The sequence below is a fragment of the Leiobunum rupestre genome, chromosome 1, assembly GCF_980474605.1.
Source record: "Leiobunum rupestre chromosome 1, qqLeiRupe1.1.hap1, whole genome shotgun sequence".
Taxonomy (NCBI): Eukaryota; Metazoa; Arthropoda; class Arachnida; order Opiliones; family Sclerosomatidae; genus Leiobunum; species Leiobunum rupestre.
Genome location: NC_143384.1, coordinates 74,324,539 through 74,338,326, shown reverse-complemented (window position 1 = coordinate 74,338,326; position 13,788 = coordinate 74,324,539). Strand labels below are relative to the sequence as shown.

The 13,788-nt window shown below is 36.9% G+C and overlaps 1 protein-coding gene across 1 annotated transcript; it reads right to left on the bottom strand.

The window, feature by feature from the left end:
• Positions 1-7,120: 7,120 nt before the first annotated feature.
• On the bottom strand, positions 7,121-10,663 carry LOC149966595 (glutamate receptor 2-like). The gene is made up of 7 exons (XM_090171696.1): positions 10,566-10,663; positions 10,205-10,295; positions 9,951-10,124; positions 9,751-9,886; positions 9,473-9,690; positions 7,746-8,044; positions 7,121-7,523 (listed from the first exon to the last, which is right to left on the bottom strand). The coding sequence occupies exons 1-7, from the start codon at positions 10,607-10,609 to the stop codon at positions 7,298-7,300; spliced, it is 1,188 nt and encodes a 395-aa protein (XP_090027822.1). The 5' UTR covers positions 10,610-10,663; the 3' UTR covers positions 7,121-7,297.
• Between the last annotated feature and the right edge of the window lie 3,125 nt (positions 10,664-13,788).

The following is a 13,788-nucleotide window of genomic DNA, read 5'->3' as shown; positions in this document are numbered from 1 at the left end:
GCTAACGTGAAAAAATGCGCGTCTATTTTCGGAATGGCTTAAGTTATCTATTGCCCTTAGATCTTAATTAATATGATTATTTGTTGGTTGATAAGAGGAATCCATAAAGCTACTAAGAATGGTAATTCAACCTTAAAGCCCCATTTTCACGCTCACTAGCAGCTAGTTAAAATACTTAAATTATTAGGACGGAAGCGGATTTTCCATTTTCCGCTTCGATCTATTTCAAACAGATATTTTGTGCTTCCGCTTGGAAAACCAGTTAAAATGGAATTTTTTCGCTACTTAGCTTTGTTTTAAAATTTAACGATAGCTTGCACCGGAAGCGAATTTTAACTATTTTTACGCGCTAAGCCACGATATTTCTCGCGGAACTAATTAAGCGGGTTGTAATTAAATTACGTACACTTCTTCAGGTCGGCAGTTTCAACGACTGATTTGTTTTCCAATGATTACGGGGTCACCTAGACGCTACCGACCAAAAACACTACATTGATTTAAAAAATTTGCACTGAGAAAAGCCTTCTTACACGGAAAACACAAGGTCATAATAATCACCACCTTAGGCCTAAGTCATCAAGCGACTTTTGAAGCCTTTAATTCAGGTGGCCGGGTTACAATGCGTAGGAGGGTGGTGGCAAACCCTACTCTAACTATTACCGTTTCTAAAAGTCGGAACCCCCCTTTTCCAACTATTCACAAACTTTCCCTCTTATTGCAATGATTTTTATGTGAAAATTAAGCAAGTTAACTTTTACCTAAAAGCTTTTGTATATACTTACTTCGGTGCTTTTAGTGCTTTTAGGGTGCAGTTCTTTTATAAATTTGAACCTAATTGAGCTTTTTATGAACCCGTTTACAAATATAATAAAGTGTATGTTCATGCTTTGTTGACCTTTACTTAAAAAGTTGAATATTACTTTCATACCATTTGTGGGATCGATCAAAATTCGAATTGTTAACATTAAGCCATATGCGATAACTTTTTGAAAACCAAATCATTTTTGAAAGAAAAAGAACAAAACCACCCTTTTCTTCAAAAAAAAACATTCCAAAACAAACTGGATCAGTCCCATTTTTGTCAAAATGTAAGAAAAATCAGAATATTTACGTATTTTGGACAACGAATGGACAAGGAGTAACGTTGTTAGCTGACGGCGTTATATTTCGTGTCCATCGAAAGCAAATATCGTATTTACTACGTGAAATAAAACGGAAAAACTAAGTTCTTTCAAACACTAAATAGTAATATGTGATTAAGTGTCGGAAAATCCAATTTTTTAGTATATGGTTAATGGAGCTTCATTACAAAAAGTGCATATTAATATCCGAAATTATAATAAAACTATTAGCATATGTAACATAATTACTCATAAGTATGCCACTGTACCTTTATTCCATTCGAAAAAAAAAATAATAATAATCAGCTAGGCTAATACCCAAGGCACCACCTTCGGCCTAAGTCATCAAGCGACTTTTGAAGCCTTTAATTCAGGTGGCCGGGTTACAATGCGTAGGAGGGTGGTGACAAGCCCTGCATGCTACGCGAGCCAACAGCTCCCTACACTAACTATTACCGTTAACCTCGACAAGTTTTTTATCTTCACTAACGGTTTTTTTTCACCACGAACCAGTAAAAAGGTGGACTACGTTAGATTTTTACCTTTTTATTCATCCTAGTAATTTTGGGAGTCACACTATTGGCTACTACCATATTTATTTAAGCCAATGGAAAACCTCTAAATTGAGAAGGAATTTTTTGCGTTGGAATTTTAGTCAGCTCAATGTAGCTTTATTTAAATTTATAAACTCGCTCGGTTTGTGCGGATGAAGTTTAGAAAAATAAAAGGTTGGGGAGAATGACCAATATGGTTCGGTTCAGAGATCACTTTCCGAAAATGGAACAAGTCGTCAAAGTGGGATATTCCACCAGCGTTTTTAAAACCCATACCAAGCCTAGAAGAGCTACATGTAGGCCTAGGCTCAAAAGAATCTGCCCCAGAAAATTTCAACTATATATTTTCAATAAACCTGCTTCTTTTATTTGACAATGCAATTTTATTTTAGAACCTGAGTCTCCGAAAACTTTATTAATTGCATTAACAGCACTTGACAGTATTTTGTAGTTCATTTTAGCTCCTAAGCCTTAGTTGTTCAAACCGGTAACTTTGTTTACTAGAATAATGGCCGTTGGTTTATCAGAAGTAGAGCTAATTGAAGTCAAATATTACATCAAATATGACGTCAAATATTACGTAGGGTACGCACGACGCAATATCTGTGAAACAAACCGTTAGTGAAGAGATAGAGCTAGTTGCATGCTTATGAATAATTATGTTACATATGCTATTAGTTAGTATATACTGCAAACTCAAAGCGAAAGGGGGCCTGCTCCTAATTTTAGGCCTTTTTCACAATCCCTGTTATTTATTTCTAATTCGGAACGTTTTTGAGAATTAACTCACTGCTTCGAAGATTCAGCCCCTTGTTTAGCTTGATAATCTACAGTAAATGTAAATACAAGAAAAAAATATCGTAAGGTCCAATAACATTCGATAGTGTTCCAGTGGACAATGGTGTAGCTAGAAAAATTGGGCATCCATGCTAAACTGGAAAATGGGCCCGTTCTCTACTTAGGCCATGGACAGTTGGTATGGTTGATGCGTACGACTGAGCTTATTGTCCGAAATAAACCGTACTGGGTCATTGGCCTAGTTATGCTCCTCATTGATACAAATTTGGGTCTTATTTATTTTCAAAACTGTTATGGCCTCCCTTGTCGTGGTAGCAAGATTTCACAGGAATGAGAATATGGCTGCTAATAACAGGATCTCACTGGAATTAGGATATGGCTGATAATAGCAAGCAAGATGCCAAAGGAAATAAAATATGGCTGCTAATAACAAGATCTCACAGGAATTGGAATTTGGCTCTTAATAGCAAGATGTCACAGGCATTGGAATATGGCTGCTTACAGCAGTAAAGTTGACAAATAAATTAACAAAATATCAAAGTTAGTATAGAATACAATCCTTAATTTAACGTATATCTTTCATATTAAAATTAAAATTTCGATAATTTTACAATATTTTTTATTGTAAACTAACATAATTAACGCGTATTAACCTAAGCGTTAATTTTGAACAATCCCACTGTAGATAAAGTACTATTTACATTTACGTAACTAATACACTAAACACAAAAGAGATGTTAAGTAAGTTACCTTACAAACGCTTTGTTAATCACTCTATCCATTAATAAAAATTTTTAAAACCACGATTTTCCTTAATATAATTTGGAGTATATGAATGATTTTTACCATAAAGAAAAATTCTTTACGGTGCATTCGCAATCATCTTGTTCTATAAAATCACAAAAAATATCAATTACCACAGCATTCATATAAAAAAAAAGAACCGTTAGCTACCTATAACATTACTTAAAATCAAGATATGTGACTGATAACATATGATTTGAAGGTGAAAATTAGGGCACTCAACGAAAATAATTAAAGGGTTAATTTATGAGTAGTACTGGTCAATGGAAGAGCAAATTGCCCCACTGCGGAATTTTCGAAGTCGTGAAAAGCCCAGTTCACACTATACAATTAATTGGGCCACTTAATTGAAACCAACTAATTGTAAGCAAAGAAAATTGAATACTGTGAACAGAAAAATTGTAACCATTGTTCCAACTTTTTCTGTTCACATTGTACAATTTTCTTGCTTACAGTTAGTTGGTTTAAATTAAGTGGCCCAATTAATTGTATAGTGTGAACTGGGCTAAATTCAGGCCTCTGAACAGTACTAAATTTAACCATCAAAATCAGACGGACAATTTATTAACTTTATTCGAAATTTTCAAAAATCTTTGCTTATCATGTTTATTGTATCTGGCTGAAATTTTGACTTTTTATATAATTATCGTTACGTTGGATTTTAACGGAACCGCTAGCGTTAAAGATGTTTGCTGTATAGCGACTGCCATGCAATAATTGTGGAGAGTTTCAATATAAATTGCAATGGACTGCTCACATATATGGCACCCTGGATGTATATTAGTTTTACTGATATCGGCAGATTTCCGAGAAAAGCTAGAGTTCTTTCACAGTATTTCGTATGAGCCCAATAGGGCGAAACTGGTCTATTGTTGGAATCCCTGGCTGAAAAATTGACTTTCGAAAAACCTGCAAATAGTTCTTGACTACTACCCCGACAATTTCAGAAATTACCTTCGAGACTAAGCATTGCTTGAAATCGTCAATTGCAATAGTAAGGAGCTGCTACTATTGGAACTTTTTCGAAGTTCGACATAAATACCGAAAGTAAAATAGCTTTAAATCGTGGTTTCACCAAACGAGATGCACTTTGTACTTGTGTCTACATGTATATTTGGGAATGCATTTCTAGCGCAAAATCCCATTAATCATAAATACAGATAAAAGTGTTGGATCAGTGCACGAAATTGTAAGAAAAACCTTTAGGCGTTTATAAATAAAATGCACTACGAAACCGACAGACTGTGAACTCCTTGGCGCCTCTACAACAAAAAATCAATTATGAAATTGCACGTGAGGTAGAAAAATCGAAAACGGACTTGGAGGCAAAATCGAAATCGACCAAAGAAATTTTTATTACTCTTTCAACAACAATTGAGTTAGCAAGTGGCCGCCAACACCTGTTACGTTGCACGACATACATAAGAGACAAAATAAAAAAGAACAGTGTATCTAGACTTTTCATTTGCACGATTACTTGTTAATAATTGTAGGTTATTAATATTTCCCAGGAAATTAAGCACTGCAAGCGTCACAATCGACCTAATTTTAGTAACCTTTTTTTGCGATGATTCAAAACAATGTACCGAGAAAATACCACTACCCGGGGCTAACGATTATGCAGGGCCGTAGCTAGGGCTGGGCGGCCGGGGTGGCGCCGTGCGCGCGATAGGGTATAGGGGCGCCGAAATTGGTCCATATTATTATATTAAGGGGCGCCAAAACTGCAGCTCGCCCCTGGCGCCACTTTCTCTAGCTATGGCCCTGCGATTATGTTGCAAATATTATATTTCATCACAGATTGTTATTATAAATAAGTTTGGAAAAACCCATCATTGTTAATAGAATGAAATGAAAATTGAAACCGTAGATATAACAAGAATTTGGGTACGCATAGTTTGAAGCCTTAATCAATATCACCTATATTTAAAATCTGTAATCAAACATTTAAAGACTTAACTGTTGTTACATATTCCAGGTGATTGAAATTTCTTCGCATTGTGATCTTTGATAGAAAATATTCAAAAGCTAAATAACGTAGTACTCAAATACTCGTCTCGAAATTGGGTATTCAAAACGATTAAATGTAAGATCATAATTTTTTTAACCTTTACCCCAACACAGCGACTGTAGAAGGTTAAGTCTTAGGGCTACTTCCTTTTCAATACCCCAAAAGGTATTTTATTAAACATGAAAGAGTAAAATGGCTCTAAAATAAATTATTAGACCTTTTTTAGTACCTTAATGTTTTATAAACCTTTCTTTTAAATGCAGTAAAATAACAATGGTCACATGGCTATTTCATCAGATTAAATCATGAAAGAGCCACAATTACTTGTTAGTGAGAAAGTTTGCAGGTCATAAAATACGGCTTTAAAAAAATACATAAACGATGATTTTGTAGCAGTATCATTTTGAGGGAGTAAGTCTGAAATTTAAATTGAACTCGACTAGAGATTTTGAATTCCAATAGAGCTCGAAGCCAGTTTTTAGAAGTCAAGCGTGATATTGATTTCCAGGAATCGGTATTCCACTCTAAACCAGAACACACCAATAACCCGTTAACGGACAATGGCGCTGCCGACTAGTCGAATCTATTGGGCACTTTTTATTTTCCATTCATCGGAAAAGTTGCATAAGAGACCGAATGTTTCTTCCCCTATGAAGCTGTTAATTAGCAAAATCTGATACACTATTGATATTCAACCGTATTATTTCAACTAGGACCGAAATTTGAAAATTTCACACACATATGAAGTATAATATTATGTTCAAATATAATTAAAAACGTATGTTCACCAATAGGCGCTTCAATAAATGCCGCTCTCCTTTTCTTTCCTCCCCTACGCGCATGCGCGAGTCACTGATTAAAATAGGCTAAAGTTGCTACAGCACGCGCGCATTTTCTCTGTATTACTACTTTTAGGCAAAGCGCTGAACAGGTTTTATTGAAGCGTCTATTCTAATCCTGAATCGCTTGATAACCGAGACGAGTCTTTACCAATTTGCATTAACACGGTTCTTTTAAAATGGAGGAAATTTCTGAAGAAGTTTCCATAAATTAAATAAATGACCATTAGTTCATTATGTTTCCTATTATTTTCGTTTCGATTGAAAAAAACTATTTAACTATTAACAGAAAGTGCGTTACTTTATTTACTTAACTATTAACAGAAAGTGAGTGAAAAGGCTCGATGGAAGTTACATAAAGCCCTTTTCAAGGTCCACAAAGTCTATTAAGTCATTCCAAACCCAGTAGTAGCATTCGAATGGCAGTTGTAAAAGGTATAATCTAGGCTTTAACTAGAGAAGAGGCCTTTTTCCGTATTTTTACGAACAAAATAAAAAAAGTTTTAATTCCATGATTAGTGTAATATTGTTTGCAAATTTAAATAAAGCGGCATTTTAGCCTCATTTTTCCGAATCTAAAAGTAAAACTAAACCTCTAGACTAGCCTTAAACTGATTAACAATGTATCACTATTAATGCTTTGTAGTATGTTTACTGTTATTAGACGTTTTATATCGATAAAAAGTAAAAATAATTTAAAAAAAACTTAAATTTATGGTTAAATTTTTTATTTTTCCGATTTGCGGAAAATTTACCGGAAATTTTTTCGCATTTTATTTTTTCGGAAAATTAGCAACACTATTGTTTTCACCATTCTGATTTTGGCAGATTCAAAATGAAGTGATGATATCGTATTTTTTTTTAAATACGATAACCACTTTTTTTTTAAAGTGGAAACTTTATAGATACGCGATGAAATAAAAATGACCAGCTTTTGGGGACGGAACTAAGATTTATTGGCGAAAAAACACTGTAATTCGGTCAATAGGCCTTCAACGCTAAAATAAAATTGTAGAGACGAAACATGTAGAAAACTATTGGTCACTTTCAGAAAACGATTGCCCTATTTAAAAATATTTTCTTAATAAGAGCCTGGAGAGTATTACGTCATAATAATTCATATCATTAGGTTATTTCAGATATGACATTAAGTAACAGTATTTCTATTCTTCACTTGTTGCCGAAAATTCTTGAGATGACCATTTCTGCGAAACAGATTGTCGTTGAGACTGCCAACCCACCAATCCATAATACCACAGCACCCAATATATGATTCAAACTTAAAATATATGACACGTCATCCACTTTTTCGACGAAGCAATATTTATAACGTAAATCGTCACTCGTTCTACCAGGCACTCGATTCAATAACATAGTGTGACTGATTCTGGACACTCTGAAATGGAGTTAACACAGCAAATCCTGAAGGCGAGGGGCTAACCACTCTCTTACAATCTGTACACCGATTACAAATGAGTACAGCCTTTGGTAGTGCTAAATCTGTACTCATTTACGTAATCATTTTAGTGCAGTCAAAGGTACAGGCATGTACACCGATTACGGGGAGTGGTTAGCCCCTCGCCTGAAGGTTACCGTTATTTGAGTCTCTAAAACGTACCTGCAGTTTATAGCTTTCATTATCTCACGAGGAAGATTTCTGTTGATCAGAAAAGAACTATAAGTGAAGGCGTAGGAATCAGTTGTCCTGAATTTACAAGGAGTGCTTATTTCCTTTTGTAGCAACAGTTCTTTGAAGTTTTTGTCGGTGGAAGCTAGTGCAGCTCTGCCGCTTTCTAAATGTTCCAACAGGTTTAGAGTAAAAGAGCTTTTATATATTTCGGCCTCCTTTCTGATGCACCATTTTTGTCGTTTTTCAATTCTTTTCCATAAGTCCTTCAGAGCCGCAGTCTTAGAATCCTAAATATGAACATTCGTTAAAGTCTGTAACCAGGAATTCAAAATAGGTACAAGGAATAAGTATCGAATGTAGACACAAAATAGAGTCGATTTTGGCTTTGGTCGGAAGTCCTCATTTACGGGCCAATTATTTCCATAACGTTTAGCCATATAAATAAGCTCAATAATAAGACGATTAGCGAGGTGTTACTAATGGAACTTTAAAAATCATAATAAAACATACCTTGTTTTTCGAACAGATTAGTTACCATGTTCAAAAAGTAGTTAAAAAGGACTATTACGACATGCAGCTAACCAACATAACGCTCTCTGGATATTTCATGGATAATGGCACAAAGTAAAGAGTATGAGACGACTGCGAAGTAGATACCCAATTAACAGAAAACCACCGCGAGCTTTCACTGGAATCTTACTTTTATTTTTCCCCGTTAAGTGAGTAATACTTAAAATGCACATTAAAATTAAGTTGTATTGAGCGAAGCAAACCCACTGGGTGGTTTCAATCCATTGTTTTCTTAAGACATAGTGTGAGCGTGGTGCCATGAGTGCGCCCGGACGCAGGTAGGCCAGAAATTGTTTAGATAAATATACTAGGGTAAATTCGTCGAGTTGGTCACCAAAAACAAAAAGCGGTACAGAAACATGTTATCTTTGCAAGCCTTACAATGCCTTTTATGCATATGACTTTGGCGGGGTCCTTTCATGTGAATTTGTGTGCTGTTCGAATTTTTCGAGCTGGTCTTCAAAGGAATAGTCATTTAACTTTATTTTTAGATGTACTTAAAGGAACTACTACCTGAGACTGGTAGAAACGAAATAATAAGGTCAACTAGCCTTTGATAGTGGTAAAAGGTAAAGCTATTATCCTCACCCTCGTACTTCTTAGGGTCAGGTAATATTTACTTTTAGTGGCTATAGCTTCAAATAGAGCAATTGGTTAGTATTAGAGCTGTCACGACCTAGTCACGTTCAAGGTGACCACGTACCTTCACTTCATTAAATTGATTTAAAATTCTTCAGCGGAGTAAGAGTATATATAACCACTAGGAACCACTCCTTCTTTGTAGAGTTTGGAAATTCTTTCCCCACTGGTTACAGGGATTTTCCCTCTAGTTTTTCGGTTTCCCCTTTCCATAAAAACCTCTGGAAGTTAACGGTAATAGTTACTGTAAAGAGCTGTTGGCTCACCACCACTCTCCAACGCAATTTAACCCGGCCACCTGTTTTAGGCATTAAAAATCGCGAGATTACTTGGGCCTAAGGTGGTGCCTTGGGTATTAGCCTAATTATTATTATTATATATCGGTGATTACGAAGAAATTATCCAATTGCCTTAAAATAGGAAAGATCAAAATAACGTGCGATGTTATCGCGTGTGCCCATTTTCACGTGCTTAGATGTTTATCACATACAGAATTTAGAACAAACCTTGAGGAGCTCGACATCTACTTTTCCTTTTGCCAAGACAGGATATACTTGGGGGTACTTCGCGAAATCGGACAAGGTCGAAATGAATTTCGAAGGAAGTTTGACGCTGAATTTCGAAACGAGAACTCCGCTGTAGACATTCATCACAACCAAGGTGCATAGAATCCACGTCGAAAACAGGCATCGACTGACCAAATTTGTCGGCAAAAAGATGGAACCTTAGATAAAATACGGTAACCTTTGAAACATCCCATGGTTCACAAATACGACTTTTTTACCTTTGCCCATAAGAGTTTCCCAGACCAACCAAACATGGTCGTACAATCGCCTAGGCCTCTCTGCCGGTCTACCAAAGTTCAAAATCCAACTGAAAAAGATCAGGAGAAGTATGGCGCCAAGGATCATAAGGTAGAGCTTTAGAAAAAATTATAACATTTGATATAGTGTGCTGCTTAAGTAATTTGAACCGCATACTTACACTGCTATCCATAGCTTCTAAGAAACTAAAGTTAATCGATATTGCGTAGTTGTTGATGGGTGGTTCTCGGCCGACTAAGAATCGTCTTTGATTGGAAGCAAATGTGCTGGTAAAACTGGCCACTTGAAAACGGGCTTTCGTTTGAACGATGCTTCCAAAGCCAATGTGGACAATCTAAAGTATATGTAATACGAGACCTCTATTGATATAAGGATCCTTGCACTAGCGCCCCTAACCACCACCGCTCACATTACATTTTTTTGTAGCATCCCAATAACTCCAGTCCAAGACCCATTCTGTTTTTCTGAGCCTATCTGCTTGTCTTCAGGTGATAAAGTTCTAAATCTACAAACATTTCAAAGTAAATTAAAATAGTGTGATTCTGTACGAATTATTAAACTCGAAATTCAAATAGATTGGTGTCAAGTTACTTTTAGAATTACTCTTAGCTCTTACATTTAAAAAAAATGCGTTAATTGAATGGCAATCAATAAAATGTAACTGCTGATATTACGTCGTATACGTCCTACCTCTACGACAAACCGGGGCTACTATAATAAACAATTACTCTCAGCCACTTCGGCATTTGATTTCAAGGAAATTGATATCACTTACGAAACATTTAGGGACAATATGCAGTAATTCCAAAGCATTTTCATTTTCCCTTCTGCAGGCTGAGGACCTATTGGAGTGTTCACTAGCCGTATTGAATTCGTCTAAATGTAAAATGTATTCGAATTACAGTTCGAAACCAGTAATTCACATCTACTGTTAAGAATGATTATGTAAGCCAAGGTAGAACATGAAATGGGCATAACGTCATGCGGGACATTACTCTCAACTCCGCTGTATTGCACAGGAAATTATACCACGCGAACAGAGTAAAAATCTCTCCAATTAGCCCTATAAAAGTCAACTGCGTCCTGCATCAATGAATGGGTGAATATAAATATATTTATTACTATACGCCATAAAGTTTTCAATTGAGGTTTTTGTTTCATTAAAAATATTAAAACGTTCACTATCAGCTATTTAACTGATTTTAAAATTAAAGCAATCAATATCAACTGCTTTAATTTTTACTGTTGAAAAACTCAATTGCTATCCCGAAGCTGTCGTATCTCCTCCGCTGTGCCCCCGTGTGGTGTGACGTCTCTGGCCTTATGTCGTTCGATGAAACCCTTCGTTCGGCGCTGGGAACAGTTACGAACACTCTCATGGACGAGGCACCTTGGCTACAGTCGTCGCTTCCCGTGTCTCGAGGAGGCCAGGGTATTCGCCACGCCTCTACTCTCGCTTTCCCCGCGTTTCTCTCGTCGGTATCCATCGTGGAGGCCTTAGTCCGCGCAATTCTCCCTGCCTCTATCGACCCTAACGGGTTGGATTTTTCCAACACTTCATCTCAGTGGGAAATCCTTTCGGGTGCGGTCTTGACATCGCCGGATCTCCGAAGTCATCAACGCGCGTGGGAGGCCCCACTTGTCGACCTGTCTATCACTCGGTTGTCCGCCCGTACTTCCAGTGACAGGGACAAAGCCCGGCTACTCTCGGTCATCTTTGCGGACTCTGGGTGCTGGCTAACCATTCTTCCTTCGCCGTCCTTGGGCACGCTCTTAGACGACGACTCCTTTCGGATTGCTGTCGGCCTTCGGTTGGCTGCCGAAATTTGTGTCCCAAACATTTGTAACTGTGGAAGCCGTGTGGACTGCTAGCGCACCCATGGTTTGAGATGCAAACGAAGCTGTGGTCGGCTGTCACTTACACGCGCTCTTATTTCTGCCGGTGCTCCGGCCATTCTAGAACCCCCCGGTCTGTCGCGGGACGACGGAAACGACCTGATGGCATGACCTTGGCCCCCTGGTCCGGTGGGAAATCCCTGGGCTGGGACTTTACGCGCACCGACCCTCTAGCCCCGTCCTTCTTGGCGTCTTCCTCTTCAGCCCCCTTCTGGGCTGCAACCCCGGCCGAATTACGGAATAAATAAAAATACGCGGGTTTGGAAAATCGGTTCCTCTTCACTGCTGTCGCGGTTGAAACTCTGGGCTCTTTCGGGCGGGATAGTCTGGCCTTGATCCATTCGATAGGCCGTCGCATCAAGGAGGTCACTGGCGAGCATCGGTCGGTGACTTTCCTTTTTCAACGGATTGCCATCGCGATGCAGAGAGGCAATGCGGCCTCAATATTAAACACTTTCCCTCCGGATGGCTCACTCGCAGGCCCGGACTGGCCATAAGGGCGATCGGGCGCGCGCCCGGTGCGCCCCAAGTTAAAAAAGGGCTCGGCGCCCCTAAAGCGCCGAACATAGTTCCCCCGATCGCGAATCGCCCTAGGGTCAATTGGCCAAAAAGGTTTGGGCCGTGAAAATATTTCACTAAAACTCTGAAATAAAAAAAATTTGAATAACTCGAAAATAATAAAACATAAATATAAATGCATCCATATTAGTATTATCCAAATAAAAATATGGCTTTCGAAGTTTTAGCTGAACATGTTCAGTCTTTAGATTACTATAACGGAAACCGATTATACAGAATGATAGTTTTAGTTCGATACTCTTTACTCTGTACATCACTCATTTGGCAGTTGACACTAGCTGACATTTATATTTGTAAGTTATTTTTATTTTCTGTATTTTTAATAATTCATTAATTAAATTTAAATGATTTTGATAATACATATATTAACTGGTTTACAAAGTGTAATAATCCTGAATTAACCGTTTTAAATCGAAAGCCAAACGAGGGTGGTGGACCATGGATTTTACGTATTCAAAAGTGAAACTAAATCTTTCACGTTTCCCTCAAACGTTCCATATTTTTTAATGAATTATGATGTAGTAGGGTGCACGACCACACAAGACGTAATAATATTTTACAGGTAATACTAATATACCGTTATAGATAATACGTTTTAATTCGTGCTAATTCTACGATTCTACTTAGGCTTTGACAGGAAAATTTAATTTTAAAACCTCAATAGTTATTAAGATAAATGTAAATAAATAAGCGAAGAAAAACCCGTGAACTTAGGATCAAAATAAACCAGTATTTTTATTTAAAAACGACGAGCTACGGCTTGAAACATCTCAACAATTTTTAAATAAAATTACTAGTTTCTTTTTATCTTTAATTCACGGGTCTTTCTTCGAAATTTTATTTACTTTTATCCTATATATTTTAACTGTGAAAATTAATTAGTATGGATTTTTCTAGTTTATAGATATTCTCTATTCCCGAAAATTCACACATGTTATAATAACGTTATCCCATGTGCAACTTACTTTTGCACTTTAACGAGTTACAAGTTCTACGCTACTTCACTTTAACATCGTTTTTATTTCATCTTGTTACAATATACTGATTTCCCGCAGTATACATCATATAATATAACACCAAAACTCAAATCATAGTTTAGTCCACAACTTGTAATACTTTAGTCGTGTACCCTACGATATATAAAAATTAGTAAAAGAATAGTTATTTCTAGTTCTTCTGTGCCTTGGGGCGGATGTAAATTAATTTCCGTCGCCTTAAAAAAATAAACGATTATAATAAGTTAATAAAACCGTTTTAAACGTCTAATGGAGCCTATGGAGGGGCCGAGTATTGTTACCAAAAAGAAAAGCTCGTCAGGTGAATTTGAAAAAAGTCAGGTGCTCAGAATAGGTCAAGTAAACTTCAAAAGGATCTTGTCTCTGCCGGAAAAGACTAAGCAAAGGAAACTGTTTGACCTTTTTAAGCGTGATCCAGCTAATGAAGGTGAATATAGTGATTATTATTAACATATGTAACATAATCACTCATAAGTATGTCATAAAAGCATTTTCGTTAATGAAGCC